Source organism: Crocodylus siamensis, chromosome 7, assembly GCF_052110815.1.
Source record: "Crocodylus siamensis isolate JL-2025a chromosome 7, ASM5211081v1, whole genome shotgun sequence".
NCBI lineage: Eukaryota > Metazoa > Chordata > Crocodylia > Crocodylidae > Crocodylus > Crocodylus siamensis.
In genome coordinates, this window is record NC_143401.1 from 14,474,385 (window position 1) to 14,497,388 (window position 23,004).

General features: G+C 42.8%; 1 protein-coding gene across 4 annotated transcripts in view; it reads left to right on the forward strand.

Moving 5' to 3' along the window:
* HIVEP3 (HIVEP zinc finger 3) overlaps window positions 1–23,004 on the forward strand; it is a 529,666-nt gene that overhangs the window by 463,841 nt on the left and 42,821 nt on the right. For all 4 annotated transcript variants that reach the window (XM_090056875.1, XM_090056873.1, XM_090056874.1 and 1 more), the window contains one exon: window positions 17,014–17,189. In XM_090056875.1, coding sequence (XP_089913001.1) covers window positions 17,014–17,189 — 176 coding nt within the window. The remainder of the gene's footprint in view (window positions 1–17,013; window positions 17,190–23,004) is intronic.

Here is a 23,004-nt window from a genome sequence, read left to right on the forward strand (position 1 = left end):
GAATGCAGGCCCGGTCACGTAACGGGAGCATTAACTCTTGTAACTCTGATCCAAGCCAGCCGACTGGTGTCAGGAAATAAAGTTCCGTCATTAATTACTGTTTGTTTATTATAATTAATGACATTTACATAGTGAGGAAATCCTCAAAATGAAGTGGCGTGTGGGTTTTGGGAAAGCAAAGGTATCATTTTGGTTAAATCCCTGTCTTTGCTGAAACTGTCGGTTTAAATTATTTAATGTTTCTTGCTTATGCTTATGTGAATGCCACCTCAGGGTTGGTCAGGTGTTTAGATCCTATGTTTTTGGAGTAGTTTTTCAGTTTGTGTGTGGTGTTGTTTATGGGTTTTGTTTCTGCAAATCAGGAATAAAAGACCTGGGTGGAATGCTGTGGAGTTATTTGTAGCACCTCTCTGGATTTACAATTTTTCTTAACTGAAGAAAGGCGCATTTCATATGTGCATACATGGGCTTTGGCTGCGCTGAAAATGTGGCAGGCTAAAACTGTAGTCATCTTGTAAAAAGCATAATTTGAGCTTTGCAGTACGGTCTCATTTCGGGGGACATTTTAATAATATAAGGCCAGGTCCTCAGCTGGTGTAAATTAGTATTGTAACATTGAAGTTAATGAAAGTTCTCTAAATGGGGTGTTTTTAAAGTTCCTTGAAAAAACAGTTAAATGACAGCACTGGTCACTGTTAACAGACCTGGCACTTCTATGGAAATACATCCCAGAGACATGGCCACTAGGATTAGCAACATATTTCAGTGAAGGAAATTTTTCTTGCAGCTAATCATATTATGAGCTCACGCTCAAGAAATCCTTGTCTCAAACTGCGCTTTATCATTAGAAAGTGCTGTGATCCAAGCAGCGAAATAAAAGTCAGGATTCCTGAGTTCTGTTTCCAGCCTTGGCAGTACATCATTATGAGACTTTGGGAAGCTTATTTGAGAGCTTGTGCCCCATTTTCCTTGTCTGTTACATTCAAATAAGTAACATATACCTCACCAAAAGGTTTTGAGAAAGATGTCATCAAATAACATTATGCCCTAACTTTCAAACCATTGATTTTAATAGAATCACACAAGATGCTAGTGGGATAATTGGGGCCCTCCTGTTGTTGTTATTAGGTGCTTTGAGATTGTTGGTTAGGTTATAATTCAGTATATGTTAATGCCTTCTATTATTTATAAGGCTGTCTCCTAGTCAGGGCTGATGGGCTGCATGTCATCACTTGTCCCCTTTCAAATGCCCATGTAGTTATCCAGAGAGCATTTAACCTCTTCCAGTTTTCTGATTTTTTTTCTGTTCGATGTGATGCTTTTTAGGCCTGTGCAAAGCGGCTAGTATTCGCTTCGGATTCAGATTCGGCTGATTCGAGGGACAGTGATTCAATTCGGTGATTAGAATCGCTGTCCTGATTCGAAATGGCCCAATCCGATGCAGAGATTCGGCAGCAGCTGAATCTCCAAACTAGCCAGGCCAGGCCCATCCCCCACCCCTCTCCCAGCCCAGCAACGGCTGCCCTGCCTGCCCCGGCTCCCAGCATTTAGGGGAAAAAAAGCCCTGGCTCAGCAAGTGCTGCCGGGTGGGGGGCTTTCCCCACTGACCTATGCTGCATGGGGGGCTCTGCATAAGCCCCCCACCTCCCCATGAGTGCCCCGCATGGGCCAGCTCCGGCCCGTTAAGAAAAAAAAAAACCCTGAGGAAACCCTGGGACTCAGCACTGCTGCCAGCAGGGGGTGATCCCTGCTGCCCCCACCGCTGCCCCATGCCAAGTGGGGGGCTCTGCAGGAGCGGTGAGTCCCCGGGGTTTTCTCAGCTTTTTTTTTTTCCTTAACGGGCCAGAGCCCTGGCAGGCGGGGCACCTGTACAGGGGCCGGGGGAGTGGAGGGGGGGTTGAGAGGGCTCATGCAGAGCCCCCCATGCAGTGGGGGGCAGTGGGGAGCAGCGGGGATCACCCCCTCCCCCGCCCAGCAGCACAGGGTGAGCATTGGGTTGTTTTTTTTTTTAAGTACAGAGCTGAGGCGGGCAGGGGCAGCCCTGGGGGGCTGGGGGAGCAGGCGGGGTCTGGAGGGGGGGAAGTGCGCAGGGGTTGGCGGGGGCTGGCAGGGGTTCTCCCATGGTCCCCTGTCTTCTCCCTCAGCCCCCCTCCCCCGCCCCTAGTACTTACTAGCTCAGAGTGGCCGCAGCTCCCTGTTGCAGCCACGGGGCCTGCCCCAATCATCAAAGCGCTCTGAATCTTTTCCAGAGGTTTGGAGAGCTTTGAATCAATTCCAACCTTTAAATTGGTCGATTCAGATTTGGAAATTCGGCCACCGAATCAGGCCGAATCTCCTCTGAATCGACTCACCATCCGAAGCTTCACACAGCCCTAATGCTTTTGCAACGAAAGAGTAGCAGCCTATTGAACTATGAATTAACTGAGGGTGTGGCAGTTGCATAATGTGGTAATAATAGCGTGCCAAAGATTCAGTGTGAGCGTAACTGTCGTCTTGCTATCTGTGGAATAAAAGGGTCAGATGCTATTACCCAAAATCACGATGAGAATTAAGGAGTTTTCAACTGACATGTAGCAGTTAGAAGTAGGAAACACCTGTAAGGTAAAATTAGTTTATTTTTGGTGGCCAGTCCAGGATGCTCTCTTACTGTGTTTTTGCTATTGCTTTGTCCATTGTCATTTGAATAAACTTAATCAGTGGGCCTTTCCTGGGAAACCTACAAATTCTAGTGCTAAGTCTATACTAGAAAATGCTTACTGATAAAGACTGTGATAAAGCTGATATGGCTATTTTGGCAAATTTGTTCTGTAAGTTTCCTGGTATAGGCAGCTACATCTTGCAGCAGCAAATTTTATTTTGTTAATATATCCTGTACCTACTTCCTGAGTGACATCAGGTATACTGGCAACAGCACTCGTATATTGGCATAATTGTATTGATATTACAGGGTTTTTTGCTGGTTAAAAAATATCCTAAAAATTCATACCCCTAACTGGCATTAATACTCCCCTCCACACAAAGTAATAAAACCTCTTGCTGATCCCCATCTTTCAAGGAAGTCTGGTGTGCCATCACTCAGACCAAGAAGAATACGGTGCCAGGCCCAGACGGCATCCCCACGGAGGTTTTCAAAGCTGGTGGAATAGTACTAGCACAATGATTTCACCAAAATTTCTCATCAAAATATGCGTCAACAAGGAATTTCCATCTGACCTTAAGAATGCCAACATTGTAACCATCCTCAAGAAACGGGACAGGTCAGTGTGTGGGAACTACCAAGGCATTGCCCAACTCTTTCACTGGGAAGATTCTTGCTCATATACTTCTGAATCACCTCCTCCCCCTTGCCGAAGATGTCCTTCCAGAATCCCAGTGTGGCTTTAGTCCTTCTTGGAGTACCACTGACATGATTTTTGTTGCATGACAGATCCAGGAGAAGTGTTTATGGCATTCACTGACCTAACCAAGGCCTTCAACTCCATTAATTGTAAAGCCTTATGGAAGTTGCTGACTAGGTTTGGTTCTCCACTGAAGTTCATCAGTGTCCTCAGGCTACTCCATGATGGGAGAACTTCCATAGTCCTTTGCAATGGATCAGAGACAGACCCATTTACCATCCATACTGGTGTCACGCAGGGCTGCGTCATTGCCCCAACACTTTTTTTCCATCCATCTTGCTGTGATTTTGATTCTCATCCATAACCGCCTTCCTCGAAGAATTGGGGTTGAGTATTGAATGGAGAATCAGCTTTTTGACCTGTGCCACCTTCACAGCAAAACAAAAGTTATCAAGACTGGTATCCCTGATCTTTAGTACACTGACAACTGTATTATCCTCATGCACGCTTAGACTGATCTGCAGTGCACACTTGACCTTTTCTCAGTTGCTTATCACAGCATAGGACTCTCCCTTTAACATTGGGAAAACCAAGGTGGTCTATCAGACTGCCCCAGCACATGCTTACTCCCTCCCCATGACAAATTACCGTTAGTGGATAACCCCTGGAAAACGTTAAACATTTTCCATACCTTGGCAATCGCCTCTCCTAGTCAGTCAGTCTTGATGTAGAAATTGAATATAGGGTTTGCTGTGCCAGCATATTCTTTGGAAAACTGCTTCACTGTGTCTTTGCCAACTGAGATCTGCAGATGGAAACTAAGATCCTGTTTTACAATGCTGTTGTTATCCTCACACTCCTCTATGGGTGTGAGACATGGGTGACATATCGAAGCCAGCTGAAGCACCTAGAATGTTTCCATCAGTGTTGACTTAGGAATATCCTCTGCATTACATGGGAAGACCACTGCACAGATGCCAGCATCCTCTCTGCAGCTAACGTAACCAACATTGAGGCAAAGATCATGAAACATCAGCTCCGCTGGGCTGGCCACTGTGTATGGATGGCTGACACTTGTTTCCTGAAATAAGTCTTCTTCTCTAAACTCAGTCGTGGTAAGAGGACCTGTGGAGGACAGAGGAAGCACTACAAGGACACCCTGAAACATACCTTAAAAAGGGTGGCATCAATGCTACAAATTGGAAAGAGCTGGCTAGTAACAGGTCTGAATGGCGCTGTACCATACGTCAAGCCAGGTCCCACTTAACAGAGATCCGTCTTGCTCAGGAAGCTGAGAAATGGCAGAGGAGGAAGGAAAGCACACAACATCCTGGCCAACAGCTGTGTCCCACTCCCCACCCAAGGCGCCACTTGTCATATCTGTGGAAAAACTTGCAGAGCAAGGATTGGACTCTTCAGCCCCCTTAAAACTCACCAGTAAACGTGCTCCCCCTCCCCCCGCCCGGCAGACATGGCCTTATATTGAGGGATAGCCATAAAAAAAAAGGAAAATTAATATACCAAAAGAAGTTTCTAATTTAGATTTGGCTTATTCACACACACTTTTTTTGGAACAGTTCCACTATATCCATCTGAAACCAATACAGCCTTCTGCTACAGACTCCTATACTGGTGTACAGGTGTTTATACCCATAGATTTCCAGGAATAACTTATTCTACTATAGGGCATTTTTAGTGTAAATCAGAACAGATCAGCTTAAATCAGCACAAAAACTCTGTCAAGAAAAGGCCTAATAGATATTACTAATACGGTGTCTCCCAATATTCAGCTCAAATTTTCTGTTTCTTAGTTTTTCACCTCACAATTCCTAATACAGTGCTAAATAATAAATAATTGCTCTCCCTCCATAGCTTTCTTTCAGTATTTTCAAACAGCTTGCAAATCCCCACCCCTCTTACTGTTACTTAATTAATGTAAGCATTTCAGACCTTCGGTTCTTTTAAGCTTTCATCAGAAGTCAGTCCTGGCCATCCATTAATTGTTGTTCCTGTTGTTTTATTTCTCAACTTTCTCCAGTCTGTCAGCCACTTTGAAGTGTTTCAGCTGTGATCAGATATACAGATTCCTGATCCTTACTTAATGTTTTTTGCATGTTGGTTCTGCTGCTATAGCATATTTCACACTATCTAACTGCTATAGTGGGGGGGTTTAACTAAGTACAGACTGTGTCATTGTCACCTCTAATTTGTTTAGTTTTGCTAGTGTGCTGGGAAAGCATTGATCTACTTTTAAAACAATGCCCTACCCACACACGTTGGTTCATAGTATCACTTCCAAGTAGATGGTATGCACCCACTCAGCCTTAGCCAAGGTCACTCTGACAGCTCCTGCAAAACTATGTGACCATATAGAACAGTGTAGTGGTACCTCCTTCTCCCTGTTACACGTTCAAAGAATGAGAAAAAATGTGTAGTGATTTCCTGCCTGCAGGAAATTATCTATGATGGTGTAACCCATAGGTACTGTAGCTTTTCCCCTCCGCTATTACAGTTTTTTGCAACAGTGTTTTGTAGTGTCATCAGATTCCTTCCCATTCTACCATGCTCGCACCCACGAGAGAAAGCAAGCTTCCTTACAGTCTAGTTACCTTTGGCATTATGGCAAATGATAGAGAAAAGAAATTTAGAAAAGTCAACAAGGTAAACATTATCAATCCAAGCCCATAATTGTCAGCTGATGTGATTTTCTAACCTGGTAGAAATAACTTCATGTACTTTCACCATGTTAGTAATTTTCTAAATGGCTAACTATCCTGCTGGTTAACACATAGTCTTTGACTGCCCCAGGAAACAGACCTATGTATGAAGCTAAAATGTAAGAACTCCATAGAAAGCTCTAATATTTTCCTGGTTTCATTCAACTGCTTCTTCTAAATTGTTGCATAGCATTACATTTATCATCTGCCTCAGAATTGACTGCGTGTTACTAGATAAAATTATTCTGATGTAAAATATTGTGGGAGATTTCAGGGTGAAAGTGCTAGCTACATGCAACATCAAGTGTAGAAATAATATTTGGTGCTTGTTCAATACTTTACATGTTCATCCTCTAGACAAACATAGATTTATCAGTATTTGGTTATTTAACAGCAGGAAGAAAAATGGTATTTCATATACTGGATGACCCGTGTTCAGCTTATGACCAAATCTGTGTTGCCTGACTAAGGTGTAGGAGCCATTCTGTTATGCTTACTGGATTCATAAGTACCACCATCCCACTCCCACCATTGGAATAGGATCACCCTTCAGAGATGCATAGACGTCTCCCTATTCCTATAATGCAAGCACTTACATGTCCAGAGTGGATAATAGGATCACCCTTACACTTGGGTCAAGTAACTTAGAGTTGGTTGCAAATTGTAGTATGGCTGTCCACTAGGTGAAATAATTCTACCCAGTATATCTTAACTCAACCCAGTATATCTTAACTGGGTATACTGATGTGATCTAGCAGGGGGTCCATTTGTTCATACTGTCTTACTATTATTCTTTAATGCTTTCAAACATTAGTAATATTTCTTGCTCAGTGACACCTAACACCTGAGTATAATCTTCTTTTTTAATGTACTTTTATGGCTTCGCCATCATGATTGGTAAATTAATACAAGATAGCAACACATCAAAAATATTAGCAATGTGTAGAACAAGACTACTGTTCACTAAGGCACATACATAATGTAGGAACTTTTTTTGTGTGAGCAAGTTAATACTAGTAGCATACTATGATGCATCTTTTCCTGGCTCTATCAGTTGTATGCATTAAACATTGCTTATACTGCTAAGAACCTGGAAAGTAACCATATGCATATGGTGAGACTTTTTCTTCTGAACCTGACTTGATATGGAAGGCTTTCAGAGAGGCTCTTAATGGCTTTAACAGGGTTACTGACTGGCTGAGCTTCTGGGTGAAGGCTGCAGATAGGTGGGCAGCGAGGTGCAACACCGCTAATTACTATTGAAAAACAGTCGTGTCCCATTAGGGAAGAGGAGCCTGGTGACCAGAAGGGGTGGGGCCGGGCAAGGAACATTAGCAGAGTTCATGCCTGAGGAGTCAGTCGGGCCCAGGCTGAGCTCAGAGAAGGAGATCCCTACAGAACAGGAGAGAGAAAAGCTCGGGGACTTCAAGAGAGTGTGTCCCAAGAGCAAGATAATTTGGTTATGTTTGGTTATGGAAATCCAGGGGTCCAAAAAAAGCTCTGAAAAAAAGCAGGGTGGTGCACATGGCAGTAGCGTGCACCACCCAAACCTGGAGCCTGGCTAGCCAGAGCCACAATCCACTGCCAGCCAGGTTCTGCATGGCAGGAACAATGCAGCTGTGGCCCTGGGAGGCCCTCGGGACCCCAGATAAGGCTGCCTGGGCCAGCCCATGGCTGGCCCCAACCTCCCCCAATCCACCTGGTGTAATTTGCCACATGCCAGAGCATGTGTGGCGCAGGTGTTCCCTAGAGACAACTAGTGGCAGTACAAGGTGCACTGCTGCTACTTGTCCCCAGGGAACCAAGCATCCACGCGTGTTTGGACATGGCCTACATGTACAATTAATGCAATGTGATAAACTCTGGAGCAGTTCAGGCCAGAGTAAACTGCTCCCAGGCACAGTGTCTGCATGTGCACCCAGGACAGTAGCAGTTTAGGCCAGTGTGGAACAGACCCCTGGCTGGCTGGGCTGACTCAGCACAATTTACTCCCCGTCATCATCTCCATGTGTGTTTCAGCACAGTAAAGTACTCTGTCATTAGACAGTACTAGGATTGAGATAGAAGAGACCTGTTACTACCTCTTCACTACAGAATTGTTTTGAGTTGCACATTCATTTGTTTTAAACTATCTGTTTTAACTATCCTAAGCCATGTTGTTTCCACTACTTTCTTTTACAATGTATTTCTCTGTATAACAGATTTAATTTAACCTGGATTTTTTGACTTCCAGCCCTCTGGGCTAGGGACAGACATTACACATAAATGAGTTTAAGTGATCAGAAACTGGTGTAAACCTGTAGCAGGACAGATGTTCAGTGCACATAAACTACTTTGAAAATGGCTGAAACCGGTTTGAGATAAACCTGGTTGAATGTAATATCAGACTTAACTGATTTAGCTCAAACCAATTTGTGCAATGTCTATCCCAACCCCCTTGCTGGTTTAAGTTAAATAAGACTCCCCCAGCATCCTGGCATGCTCTCTGGTCTGGATGGGGCTCTCTGATCCACAGCAGGGATGGCCCTTCTCCTCTGCTCCCTGACTGGATCTCAGCCCCAAACTTGCGGGCATAGCAGAGTCTGCTGGCTTCCCCTCCTCCCCTCCCCCCCCACTGCTTAAGCACAGATCCTTTCCTCCTCTCTGCCACAGCATGGGCTGGCATGTGGTGTACTAGCTAATTCTGAGAGGTGTCTGTGTGCGTCTCCAATGTCACTGCAAGAGGCAGACAAAACAGTGACCACTTAGGGCTTTTGGAGCTAATCAGTGGGTCTGAGGGTAAACTGTTTAAGACTTTTGAAGTAATGTGGAGAGAGGTTTGTTTTGCTAATCAAGTGATAAAGACTGTTATTGCCCTCCCCCCCCCCCCCCGGCCTGGCTTGCTTACCTGTCAGTTTGCTGCAGACAGTATGATGAAGCAGGGAGGGAGATTGAAAAGCTCTGTATCATCAACAGATGCAACACACTCCCTTACCTCAGAGTGCTAGCATGGGACCAGGGGTTGGCAACACTCCCGCTCCATGAGTAACCAGTGGGGAAAAGCCTGCGACCGTGTAGGCAGACATCCCTAATGAAAGAGTCCTGCCGGGGCATGGCCACCCCACCCCCCTCAGCTCTGCTCCCTGCAGAAGGGAAGCAAGGGCTGCTCTAGTGTCCCCTGGCTTCTAGCCTGAGCCACTGCAGGCATGTGCCTGAATTTCCTCAGTCCAGGGACAATGTCTGTCCAGTTTCAAACGAGTTCAGCCTAGTCAGGATAGACTAGCCTGCAAAGATTGAATCCATTCAGGTTCAGGCTTTTTGAATGTCTGTCCCTAGCTGCAGTCCACACTTTATCATTTAATGCAGATAGACCCAACAAATTTACCAGTTCACTGTGTTTTGAAAGAATAAAGCAGTATTTCAGCAACCAGAAAATGTTCCATGCTACCAAGGGAACATGAAGTTCTTAAAATTCATGAATGCGGTTCTGTATGTTTTCAGTACATATGAAAACCTTGGAATGGCTGCTTCAATAGTGAGTTCAAGTGTGTTTTTACAAGTGATTGTATTATCCTTTGTGTTGAAAAAAATGCTGTCATAGCTGCAAGGTCTCAATTTCAATCAGCCACATTTTCTGTGCTATGTCTCCACCCTCCTCTTCCATTCTATTGTCATCAGCTGGCAAAAATCTGAAATATTTAAGGAGCCTCATCACTGTTGTGCTCAAGAGAGTAAGCCTCATTTTGCTGTTTTAAACCCATGCCCAATATGCTATGAAGCACAAAAGAAGGGTTCACGATAGAGCAAATACTTCCCCATCTTTCTTTCTGTAAGAGCCACTGGAAAACTGTGCTCTGGCTTGTGGGGTAGGAGGTTAATGGGTGGATCAACTGGTCCTTTCTCCGTAAACATTTTGCTTCTGAGCTCTGAAGATATATTAGTGGCTGTAATACAGCCTACTGAAAGATTTAATTTTCCTCTGCGTGTGGGAAGCCTCTTGAGCCAAAACCAACTACCCAACCTTGGAACGTGTGATTCTTTATTACTGTAGCACAGGGGTTTTCAACCTTTTTTAATAAGTGTACCCTCGGCAACCCCCTTTTTAGTAAGTATACCCCTAAGAAGGTGGGGGGGCAGCCAGACACCAAGCGGGGGGGGCAGGCAAGGGATGTGGTGAATGGCCAGACATGGACCAGGGGCATGGCAAGTGGTGGAGTGGTGGCGGCGCAGTGTCTGTGTGGCCCTGCTGTCACCCTGCCCCGGCCCTGCACCTGTGAGCAGCACGGGGTGGTAGGGCTCCATCCCTGCCCGCCTCCACGTACCCCCTGGGTCCTTCCAAAGTACCCCCAAGAGTATGCGTACCCCTGGTTGACAACCCTGCTGTAAGAGTTAGAGGTCCCAGCCAAAATGGGGACCCCATGATCCTGGAGGCTATAAGGTAATATATACTAGAGGACAGTCCCTGCCCAAAAGAGCTTACAAATTAAGTAAACAACAGTGGAAGAGCAAGAGAACGTAACTATCATCTCTTCTGTCTTACTGATGGGGAATGGGTCTTATAAGAGTTGGTTGTGAGTTGTCCATCATTGCTAGTGGGATTATTTTAATGCTGAAACTTATTTTTTGACTGGCTAAGACATGATTGAGGACCAACAAAAGAAAATTATAACTGTGAATTTGTAAGATTTTCATGACTTGTCCAATTGAGCGACACCTGAGACATTTGCCTTGTGCAATATAATTGGAGGTCAGAGAAAACTGTATAAAAGAGACATATAGTTTTACAAAACAGAAGAGGAAAATCTGATGTGCCATGTGATTTTTGGGAAAGTCTTTTTTGCCTTCCTGTGCCCAAATATAACATTGAAACAATACAAGGATGTTGCAAGACTTAATTAATATTTTTAAATGATTTGAGCTCCTAAGTGAAGTGCAAATTAGTATTCAATATTGTAATAATAGTGGCATATTTCTGATTCAGTTAATTAACTCTGGAAATAGATTTGATCAGTGATGTGGCAAAAATTTGCAATGGACATCATAAATTAGGTTAGTCAAGACATGAGAAGACTAACATTAGGACTTCAGGGGGAGTCTTAAGTGAGTCAAGTGGATGGGTAACATGATAGATTAAATATATTGTTGATAAAAGGAAAGTAATGTACACTGCAGGCAATAATTTGAATTATTTTTTCAGCTCACTTTATTCTAAACTAATTGTATCACCTCGGGAAAGGAACCTAATATCATTGTGGGCAATTCTTTGAAGATCTCTGACTGCTGTCAGGAAGTACAAAAGAACAAACAAAATGAAAGGGTAACAAATTTAAAACCATACAAGAAAAACCTTTTTCACCCAATGCACAATTAACTTGCAGAATTCATTAGCACAATACATTACTGATGCCAAGAGTTATCAATTTTTCAAAAACAATTAGCTACTTACACGGCTAACAAAAACAACCAGAGGTGTAATAGTACAATTTTAAAAACTAAAGGGAAAAACTGGAAGGCCATAAATGTTTATGATTTATGTTATCTAGCTAGGAGGGTTAGGAAACTCTCCTGTGGGTGGGCAAAGTGCCCACTGCAGGACTTCTTGCAGCTTTCTCTGAAACGTCTGGCCTAAATTCTGCAGTAATTCAGATGGTCATAATAGCTCCTTCTGGCTCATATTATTGATACGATGCTGGACCATATGCCATTGTTATGAAAATCCCAATATTTTGAGACATATTTGTGGTAGTCAAAAGGAATCTAGCAAACACATTCTTAGAAAGAGTTACTTTCTAAATTGCATTATGTAATCTCGCTTTTCATCTATCACTTTGTTTATCTAAAAGGATTATTTCAGAAATTAGCTTAAGATCTCATAGTGGCAGGTTAGCCTTTTTTCAAGTCATCTCAGAAGAGTGTTGAAACCATGGCACCAAAGGAGATGTAGGTCACTTGTCTGATCGTGAGTCCCACAGCACTCTGGTTATGGAGCACAAACTTGCTGACACAAACCTGAAGTGTGAATAGTGAGAGAATCTGGTTACGGCAAATGTTACAAAACAAATACATCCCCTTGCTCAGGGTAAACCTCTAAGTGAAAGGTTTGTCGTGGATTTGTCTCTCTGATGCAAATCACACAAGCATATTAGATGTGCAAAGAAACCAGCCTCATATTGAAACAATTATCTCCACAAGCATATCACTGCCTCAGTAGCAGTCAGAGGACATTTTCAGCATCATTTTCCCATTCTGTAGCAAAGCTACTTCGTGATTTATGTTTAGGGTTTGTTTGTTTTTTTCTTTAGGATGTCTGTTCTTCTCCTTCTGTGCCTCCCTTAAATGTTTTACCCAGAGTGTAAATCAGCCCAAGTGGAAGAGCTTTCTTCTAAGATGGCTCATCCTCAGTAAATGTCAGATAAATGGTAGTGTGTAATTTCAGATTAAATCATGTGTCACTTTATCCAGGAGAAGCCAGCCTTTGATAGCATTAATGAGGCTGACACAAGGGCTGCTGGACACAATGAAGTCACTCAGGCAGATCCATGTGAGAGCATAATTAAGGATAGTGCAAGAACAAGACTGATAAGGACCAATCTCTTTTTTTAAATGGTATGAATTCTTACCAAAGAATGATGAGAGAGAGCGCTCTGAAAAGCAGGAGGGAGCATGGAGTAAGGGTTGGAGCAAATGACTAGTGATTAGCACATCTGGGTTCTATTCCCAGCTGTTCTTCTGAGCTGTTGAGTAAACACCTGAAAATTTGAGTGCCCAACTTCAGACAGTTGTGTCATGTGCTGGGGGCACAGAATGAATGTAGGTCACAGCTAATCTGAGATTCAGTACCTGCTGAAATATACTGTTGCCATTAAAATTATTGGTGTTGTCTCCTTTCTCAGTAGATGGTATTACTCCGTTATTGCTTACAGTAAGTAGGTTACACCTCAAAGATCATGGTGACATTAATTGCTTACAGAAGTATTTGTGATTATTTCAGTGGCAATCTAAGTATCTATCTCAAAGATGTCGTAAAAATGAGAATGAATGTCTGTAGGGCACTTTGAATGAAAAGCATGTAAGACTGTAACCCCTCCTTGACCCAGTTTCAAACAAGCAGCTGGGACATTTCCAAATATCCCCAACCTTTTCTACGTCCTGTAAAATAATGTATGATGAGATCATGGGCTGCAGAATCAGACCATGTTTCAGCATACCAGGCAGTTCATTTGAAAGAAAATGGGACTGGAAGTATTAGAATTATTCTATGAAATGCTGCCTCATGTGGTGGGATTTCACTACTTATCTTTTTCTTGCTAGTAACGTTTAGGTTACAAGAACTGGATGGACTGGAGTAGACTGGAGTTTCTGTGGCACCCATCCTTCCTATTGTCTCCTCAGTTTGCGTATCCTGGATCTAAGTTATTTCTATAGTTCTGTTGGTATCTGAATACATCATATTTAATAGTTATACTTATAAGACAGCTCTGACATAGGGAATTCTTGTTAGCTCCATTTTACAGATGGGGAAATTGAGGCAGAGAGAGACTAAGTGATAGATTCAAATTGTTCCTTGTGCAGCTAAATGGGACTCAGCTAGAGTATAGCTCTACAACCCTTCTGTTGAAGCTGGGCTACAGGGCAGCCAAGAGTGCATGAGTCAAGGGTTCAACAGGAGAGAAAGCAAGAGGCAGCATGTCTTTGTAGCCTAGTGGTTATGGAACTCCCCTGGGTGGGGGGATCCTGGTTCCTGCCTGGATTATTTTTGCTTATTAACCAATGACTCTAATGTAAAGTGCATGACCATTCTTAGTAGCAGAGGCCAGAACCCAGTATGCACCCATCCCAGAGCAGTTACAAAAGCAGTATGCTACAGACACATGCTCCTTCCTGCTGGCCCTCTGTCTGACCCCATAAATCTTGCCTCTTGGCTACCTAGTGGCTTGCCCTCAACTAGCAGGGTGGAAGTTGCTCCCACCCAGCCCAACGCATAGTTGGGTACTTAACCACTCCTGGGAATTGAGAAAGGTAAGATTTAAGTCCTCTCAGGCTGAGGAAGGCCCTTAATCTAGGAGACTCACTTGCTTGGCAGGTGTTTTAACCAGTAGGTTCCTGGGCAAAGGTCCTTGGATTAAATGGCTACCTACAAATGTATTTTATTTTATGGCCCTGGAGGACTTTCTAGTCCTGTGTTGCAGAAGGTACACAGCACATCCTCAGAAATGGTCCTCAGAAACCATTAGGCAGCTGCCCTCAGGGGCGTAATTCAGTGTTGTGATGCATCACATGAGGCAGGCACTTAAGCTTCTGAGAGGGCCAGGAATTTTAGATACTACTTTGTGCTCGGTGTTCTTTCACTTCCTCCAGGACGCATCTACACATGCTATTAATGAGCAGCAACAAACTCTGGAGCATATTGTACTGGAGTTTATTGCTCCCAGGAGCTGTGTTTGAACATGCACTTAGGACCGCAACACATTGAGCTGGGTCAGAGAAGCCTTGGCTGGTAGGAGATCCCAGGGAGTCAGCCTGCTAGCCCTGGGGCTGCTCTAACTCAGCTCAACATGCTGCAAGGGTGCACCAGTGTGGGACTAGCCAGCAGGCAGCCCCACACAGAAGAACCCTTATGCCCTATAAGTGGGTGTGCACATGTGTTGCTGTGGAGTAAAACATTCTGCTATAGGATAGTCAGTGTATTTACAAGTACTACCCTGCAGCGGAGTTAATTAGTTTACTCCATCCTAATAGCACTGTAAATGCAGACTCTGAGATGTTTACTGCACAGCTAATTAGGCAAATCAGCAGTAAATGTCTCATGTAGACATGCCCCTTGGTACCTCCATCTTTCTGAATCACCTACCACTCCCCGTTCTCTATGCAGAGTACCTAGAAAGCTCTAAAGTCTCTTTATTGAATTCATAGGGATCTTGGTACCTACTTTGATCCAGCAGCCAACATCATGATTCAAGGTGTCTAATATTTAGGCATTCCAGGGCCTAAGTCTAGGCACATAATGAACTAAATTGAATCTAACCCTGTTCCGCCAAGGTTACACAAGAAGGCTGTGAGAGGACAAAGAATTAAACCCATGTCGTTTGGAGCTTCACGCTCATAGCCTAGCCATTGAACCATCATTTTAAGGTTATTTCAGTGAAGGATTAATGCTCTTTCCATGATTTTCTTGCTCAGTTTTGAATTATCCTGTATTTTATATTTAATATTATTTTCAGGATTAACCACACCTTCATTTATCTTAACTCAAGCTATCTATATCAAGGTGACTCCAGGCTGGCATTCTCATTCAGCTCTTCTTTAGTGCTGACAATATGTTCCCATTACAATTTTGAGACTAGGCTTTACTGGCTAAGATGGTAGAATATGAACAGTGATCTAGGGCTGGGGTGTCAAAATCACCTTCAGGCCCATGCCAGACCGAGGTCACAGGGGTCCCATGCAGTCCAGATCTGGCCCAGGGCATGGAGTCCTGGCAGCAGCCACCACAGCTATTGTAGTAGCAGCTACTGTGGCACTGGTTGTAGGAGCTACAATGGCAGCCATCATGTTTTGGTGGAGTGCAGAGGTCAAGCAACTGTTGACCAGGCAGCCACTTGCCATGGCAGGGGCTTGCAAGTAAAGCAGGGTAACTGAAGTTGATCTCTGCACACAGCTGCAGGACAACTGAAGTCTATGTTGCACAGTCCCTTCCTTGCCTCCCTAGTGCTGGGGGCCATGTCCTGCAGGGCCCCAGATCCTGCAACAGGGCCCATCCACCACTGGCCATGCCCCAAAACTCCCTATCCCGCTGTTAGATCGGTGGGCCAACTAAAGCGGCTCTGTGGGCCGTATGTTTGACGCTCCTGATCTAGGGGCTTTCCACATTCAGGTTTGTAGTTTCAGACATTTTAAGGGGCCTGCTTTTTAAAACAGATGTTCAGCACTTCATGAAAACCTGACCCCTTTTTGGAGACTTAAATGAGGTACCTTAAAATCATCCGTCACTTTTCAGATTTTGCTCTGCTGGTGATTTTTATCTGATGAAACCAGTCAGATGGTACTATATACTTCCTGTGCTGTGAGGATAGAGAATTCCACAACTCCATTTTTTGAACTGCTGGAAGCAGATGACTATTACTCTCAAAAAACATAACTCTAATCCCCATTATGGTAGCTACCTTTATATACTAATGGATGGACTGGAAAGACACAAATATGTAATATGAAGGAAGGATGTGCAATCAGATTCTTTCAGGAACACCTGGTTTTCTCATGCTGAGCACATGGGGAAATAACCTGGAACCCTGAACTTTCATTTTCTGTGTTAGCATGAAATATTGCAGAAGTGTTGAATATGTTTTTAATAAGTTTGTGTCCTCACCTTCCCTAACTCGTCTGAAGCTCTAGGCAGGTTTTCAGAATGGTATCTTGGTAACTTTCAGGTGGACTTCAACACTGTCCCTTGGAAATTCAAAGGTGGTATCTTAACAAGATTTAGTTAGGACACTTCTGATCAGTGTTCTGGCTGACACAGTAACAGATCAGGCACATTTTTGGGTGTAGCCAAATAAATGGGTGAAGGTGGCATGCCTCACATTTTTTCAGACTATGTGATAGACTGTGATGCACATAATTAGATTACGTTGACTCCCCAAGTTTGCCTGGCTGTGTGAATGGGGGCAATAGGAGATGCAGGTCACCTGGCTTTATCTCGGACTTCTGGCTATTTGCTTCAGTGGATATGAGACAAGGACAGATGTTGATAATAGTCCCTTATTCCAAAGAGGGAGACAGGAGTTTTGATTTAAGTGGGCTGTAGAGTTGCAGAGTATTGTATGCTCAGCCTAATTATTCATCGCTGGCAAATGGTATACTGCTATTTCAGCACTTTCACTTCTAGTGTCAATAATGTGCTGAATGAATTTAGGAAAGTTGTTACAACTTTTGAGGTGGGAATATTCTTTTTTTTTTATCATGACACCTGTTGCTCATAGGTACAAATCAAACGAAGAGTATGTGTATGTGCGAGGCCGTGGAAGAGGGAAGTATGTTTGTGAGGAATGTGGAATTCGCTGCAAGAAACCCAGCATGCTGAAGAAACACATTCGCACGCACACAGACGTCAGGCCATATGTCTGCAAGTACTGTAACTTTGCTTTTAAAACCAAAGGTAAGAGACAGTCAGCTCCTGGCTCCTCTTAGCACATTGGCTTACTGGTCAAATCTACCTGAGGGCACTAGTAGCAGGGAAGGAAGGGGCTTCCCCTGGTTGTGAAAAATCCTACAATTTGGAGGGGTGGGCAGGGGGAATCTAATTCACTGAATTTTTTTAAAGAGAAATAATACTGAGTTAAGCTCATATGTATCCTGCCGAGTCAGCTCAGAAAGTGGTGACTTCACTGAAGAGTTGGCCGGCAGTACAGCTGCTGTGCCATCCTTTCTGTGAAAGAAAAAGTCCTGAAGCATAATTCCAACAGTGACAGAAGAACAGTGCCAGTGATTTGAAAAAACAACAGCATCTGGCTGTAAGGAAACACATTTGATTGGAGATTCAAAATATTGGCTCCAACATTTTGTAGATAATTTTTGGGTGGCTCTTAATGCTAGTGCTCTCAAAGCCAGTATTTGTGCTGTAATATTATCGCCTTTCTTCCTTGCATGCATCTGCAGAGGATTATGCATCATCTTAATAGACTCTTTTCTAAAAGACCATGCTTTCTAAAAAAATTCTTCTCATTGAAGTACACAGGGACTCACAACCTTCCCACCCCCTGCTTTCCTATCAAACCCTCAAAGTGACTCCATCATTATCACGATTCATGTGATCAGCTGAAATCAGTTGTGCTCTGAGAAGGTGACCGTTTCATCAAGAGTCTGTATAGCTCCAATTCCACTTCTTCATTGCATGACTGGAGCCAGTGCAAGCCCGTATGGTACAATCGTAAGTGTCTAAGTTTCATGAGGAGTCTATAGGAGTTAGGTACCTAAATCCCTTCAATGCTTTTTTTGAAAATGTTACCCATAAACTCTTCCTTACAAAGAGATTAGTCAGTTTTTTAGGGGTTTTGATTCTGATTCTCCAGTTCTGCTAGCAGAGAACAGTAACTTTTTCCAGCTACTTTTGTATTATATCCAGAAAACTGTAGCTCATTTGGAAGACATAACCAACCAAGCATAGTTTAGGATATGATCAAGCAGCGTAAATTGAATATGCAATTGTGCACCCATCTATCAAATTCCTGAATATTTAAATATGGTGAATGAACAATACCCAGTACTAATAGCTCTGTTTGTAAGGACAGTAGGGCACAATGTCATGGCTAATCACCAGAAGGCTAAAATACTGGATTTGAAGCCAAATTCTCCTCTCAGATGTACACAGCAGATCCGAACTGTGAATTCCTTCTCTCCCTATGCACGCGAAGCTCCCAGGTTTTCTTCACACTCATCTCTGTCTTCCTTCTCTGTTCATTCATTGCTCTCTTTCACTTCCTGCTGACTAGTTCTTTTCTGAGGGTTTTCCTTGGATAAGAGGGGAATTCACTCATTCTCTTTAGCCGCTTCCTCTTCTTATCGCCCACCTCATTTCTCTCAAGCTTTTCTTCACAGAGGGTGCTAAGATCAAACCATCGTTCTTGCCAGTTTTCCAGCAGTTTCCTTTCCTTCATCTCTGCTGTCTCAAAAGGTATAAATCATCAGTACACAATATGCCAGCGTGCTGTTGTTAATGGGACATCACCTTGGAAGTTCTTTCATCAGTCTAAACATTTCATCATCTTCTTCGAGAGGTGCTTACTTCTGAAATAAAAAACACGTGGTGGGTCTGAACGTAAAACTGCTCTATCCCCTTCTATTTCCATGAATGCCTAGATCACAGAGGTGAAGAGCTGGGACACGTACTAGCAATCTTATGAAAAGTATTTGCATGATAATGACCTTGAAATTGTTTGAAAATTGATGACCTTGAAATTGTTTGAAAATTGTCTCTGCTGGAAGTGAAGTTACAGTGAGAACAGGCTATCTAAAACAGGCAATGTTTTACTAGGTATAACAACTTGTTGTGTACCATTGGATCTCAGCCGCTTGCTGTACTGATGCAGATGTGGAGGTTTTAAAACACTTATGGGAAATCAAAGCGGATTCTTCTCTGATTTGGGGGCTGGCAGTGAAATCAACAGATAAATTCAGGTTTTAAAAATCTTTGTGACTAATTAAAAAGTCTGGGGCAGTAAAGTTTGACTTTCAGATGCCAGTGGGGGGGTTGCAGAAGTGGTGGTCAGAAAGCTCATTTTGAACTTCTAAACTAATCTCACTGGGCCATGGTTTATAAGTAGCCTCTATTCTCAGATGCAGTTTTTGTGACTTCAGTTAATTGTAGGGCACAGCTATTAGACTGCTGGCTACCTGATTGCCTCTGAAGAAATGCAAGCTGAGTTGAAGCTGTTTCCAAGCATAATTTTGGCTTTCAGTGTAAACACAAGAGGGATATCTATAGACCTGTCTTCATTTCAGTTGTTGTAGGTGTCTCTAGTATGAACTAATTCTCGAAAAACTCAAGTCATTTGGAATCATGTTCATTTAACTTTTTTTTTCTTAAATAACAATCACTCACTAGAGAAAATTCATTTTGGGGGACTTTGGAGAGGTGGGGTGTTTTTTTTTTTTGTGGTTTGTTATGTTTGTTCTGGCTTACTTGTTTTTTGCTACATTATAAAAGCTAGTATAGTACCAGTTGGTTTATGCCATTTGTTTACTTTCTACATTTTTGACCATGTAGCCAATGCTGTTGCACTTGGGTTGCAGACCTTCATGGGAAATGCATGCTTGTTTGTTTAAAAGAAAGTTTGCCAGTGTTTTGTTTTTTAATGCACAAAAACAATGTTATTACATTTATGATGTATTAAGATTTATTTTACATAGTCTACCTCTGCTCCAAAGATGAATATATATTTTTAATGTGGTACCTTTACTTACAGTTTATGGGAATTTTAGCACCTCAGAGCGCTAGCAAGCACTAAATAAAAGTGTTACCATGGTCTTTGTGGGTATTATTAGGAGGATGTTAACAAGTTTCTTATTTATATTCTTGCCAAAAAGGAGATGAGAAGAAGTTGCTCTCTGATCATTTTCTTTCACAGGACAGTTTGGGAAAGTCTTTTCCTTTATGTGTTTCCAAAAAGAGGATGGAGGAACTACAGTTGTTTCTTTCTTCCCATGTGAATCAAGACCCTAACTCCATTGGCAGAGGGGTGAATCAGGACCCTAAGTCCGTTCACGGAGGGACAGCCATTTCACTCCACCCTTCCCTCTGCAGCCTTTACAGAATCATAGATTAGTGTTAATTAGATAAGCTTGACCCAGTACAGATAAAATTCCATTCTACATCCATTTTCTATTCTTATGTACTAATGTATCAGATTCTCGTATTCTGAAGAAACTTTTTAGTAATTTAACATGTGTACTCATAAAAGACATTCATTCCATGTTATCTGAAAATGCTAATTTCATAGTCTAGTCCACCCACTTTTTCCAGACACCGGACTACTTCTTGTCCTCAGCCATAGTATTCCCTTAATAAATTACCGTAGTTTGCAGTTCTTTAAATCAAAGCATGACAGGTAGTAAAGTTATTGAATGCATTGGTGTTTGAAACGTGCAAAAAAATATTAAAGGCAATGTTATAATTACACAAATTGTTACTGGGCCAGAAGTCTCAGTTATATGCTTTCTTGGAAACTAAAAACTAGATCCAGCTGGCTAGAAGCTAAGAAGGAATTAACTGGAGTTATAAACAGCAGATTGATATATAGATTTAAAAGATGCCATAACATCCTGAATACACTAAGGCACTTTCTATGAGTTTGGGAAAATATTTGAATGTCCTTATCGAACCCCCTTTCTCTGCTGTTTAAGAAGTTCTGTTAGGTAAGAAATGAAGTCATCCTGAGGAAATGTATCTATAGTCTCTTGTGCAACATTTTTCACATGGCACTGGAAGTCAGAAAATCACCCCCAATCCATGAAAGAATTTCAGTGAAAAAAAACAACTTTCTAAATGAAAAATAGGGAGAGAACAACAGGTACTAAGAAGCCCCTTAATCTATCAGAGAACAGCAGAACAAAACCCAGTGGCAGGAAATGAAAGCCACGTTAATTTAGAAACAAGTCAGTTTTCTTTTAAATAGTAAAAATATTAGATTTTGGAACTAACCACCATGTGAAGGAGTGGATTCCCCATATTTTGAAGTTTTCATATCCAAATTTGATGCCTTCTGGAACACATACTTTAATGAAACACCAGTTACTGAACTTTTCATAAGGGTATCTGATTGAAATTTTATGACCTCTCTTATGCTGGAGGAGAGATGAGATGACTTAAATGTCCTTTTGGTCTCAATAGCTATGACTCTATAAAATAATAATAAAGCTTTTAAAATAATTGAAATCCTAGGCATTGTACAATGATATAAAATAGAGTAGTGCCTGAAGTATGTTCAGTCTTGTGCAGAGATAATAGTGAGACCCACGCATCACTTAAAGGCACAGAACACATCCCCTATTCTGACGGTATGATGGGATGGACTTACCTAGTGGAGAGTATTCTGGATCTTGGTAGATTTCATTCGGGAGTGCTTTTAGTTGTAGATTCTCCATGTGCATTTATTTCAGTAACAGAAATATTAAAATGTATGTGGCAGGGCATTTATTTCAATAATAGATATATTAAAATAACATAAAGTCCAAAAAACAGTAATGACTCCTAGCACAGTGTCATGTTGGTCAGCTTAAGGTTGCATGCTTGGGACTGCACACTTGGGATGGAACTCTGTTTTCCTTTGTGCGCCCAAATAGCAGCTTTTTAGACACAAGTGCCAAAAATAGCCATTGCATGCAGATAAAGTTTGTCTATGTGTAAACTAAGCATGCTCAATTAACCGTGCTCATATGTGGCCATAGACGCATCTACAGCTTGAAACTGTAGATGGCTGGAAACCCATGAATAGCAAGCGTTAGACTCTTGGGGCTTAAATATAAGATTTCCCTCTGGAGCTGAGTGATTGGGGCATTTACCTAGGAAGTGAAATCCCCAGGTTCTAGCCTCCGCTCTGCCCCAGAGGGGGTTTGGGTATTTCTCTCTGACTTCTCAGCACAATAATTTAAGTAGCACCTTATAAATGAGGCATCATCCAGATCCCTTTCTGGCATTCCTTTTGAAGCTGTTCCCCCAGGCAACCAAGAAAAGGAGGAAGCTGGGGCCAAGAGAAAGGAGCCCAGAGGCAATGAAGCTTAGTGAGATGGCTATTAGCCTGGAAGGGAAAAGGTCTAGCTTAGACCCCTTGTTTTCACTGGGGGAGAGCCTTTCCACTGCCCTCTATCCATTTTATGCAATGCCTGTTAAAGGAAAAGGGCAACAGCTCAGCTGCAAAAATGAACACGAGAAAAAGTCTGAAAACTGCCTCCTCCATGGTGTGGTAGTTAATCCACTACAGTTGGAAGTCAAAGAGCTGCTACTTAAATCCCTTCTAGCGGTGGAATTCCTAGAATGTGGGTCTTCGGCCTCCTGGACAATTGCCCTAACCACTCGGCTACTGGGGCTGCATGCACCCACCATGGGGGTTTAATTTGGTTTAGTTCTTGCTAAGTTGAAACGGTGGGTTTTTAAAAACACTGCTCCAATTTAGAGAGAATTAAAATGAACTAAACCACTGTGGCATGTATACAAGGGTGGAGACCTGATCCTTACCTGCCTCTTCGGCGGCGGGGGTGGCAGCTGCCATTGAGCCAAGCGATCCCTGAACTGCGCAGAGGCTCCCAGGTGGTACCCGGTCCCTGGGGGCGCTACAGCCGCAAAGGGAAACACTGGCCTTCCTGCACCTGCAGAGGGAAGTACCGGGCCCCCGCACAGCTCAGGTAGGCTGACAGGCTCCGGGGAGGAAAAAAAAGATCAGGCTCTTTGCTTTTTTTTTTTCTTTTCTTCAGTGGAG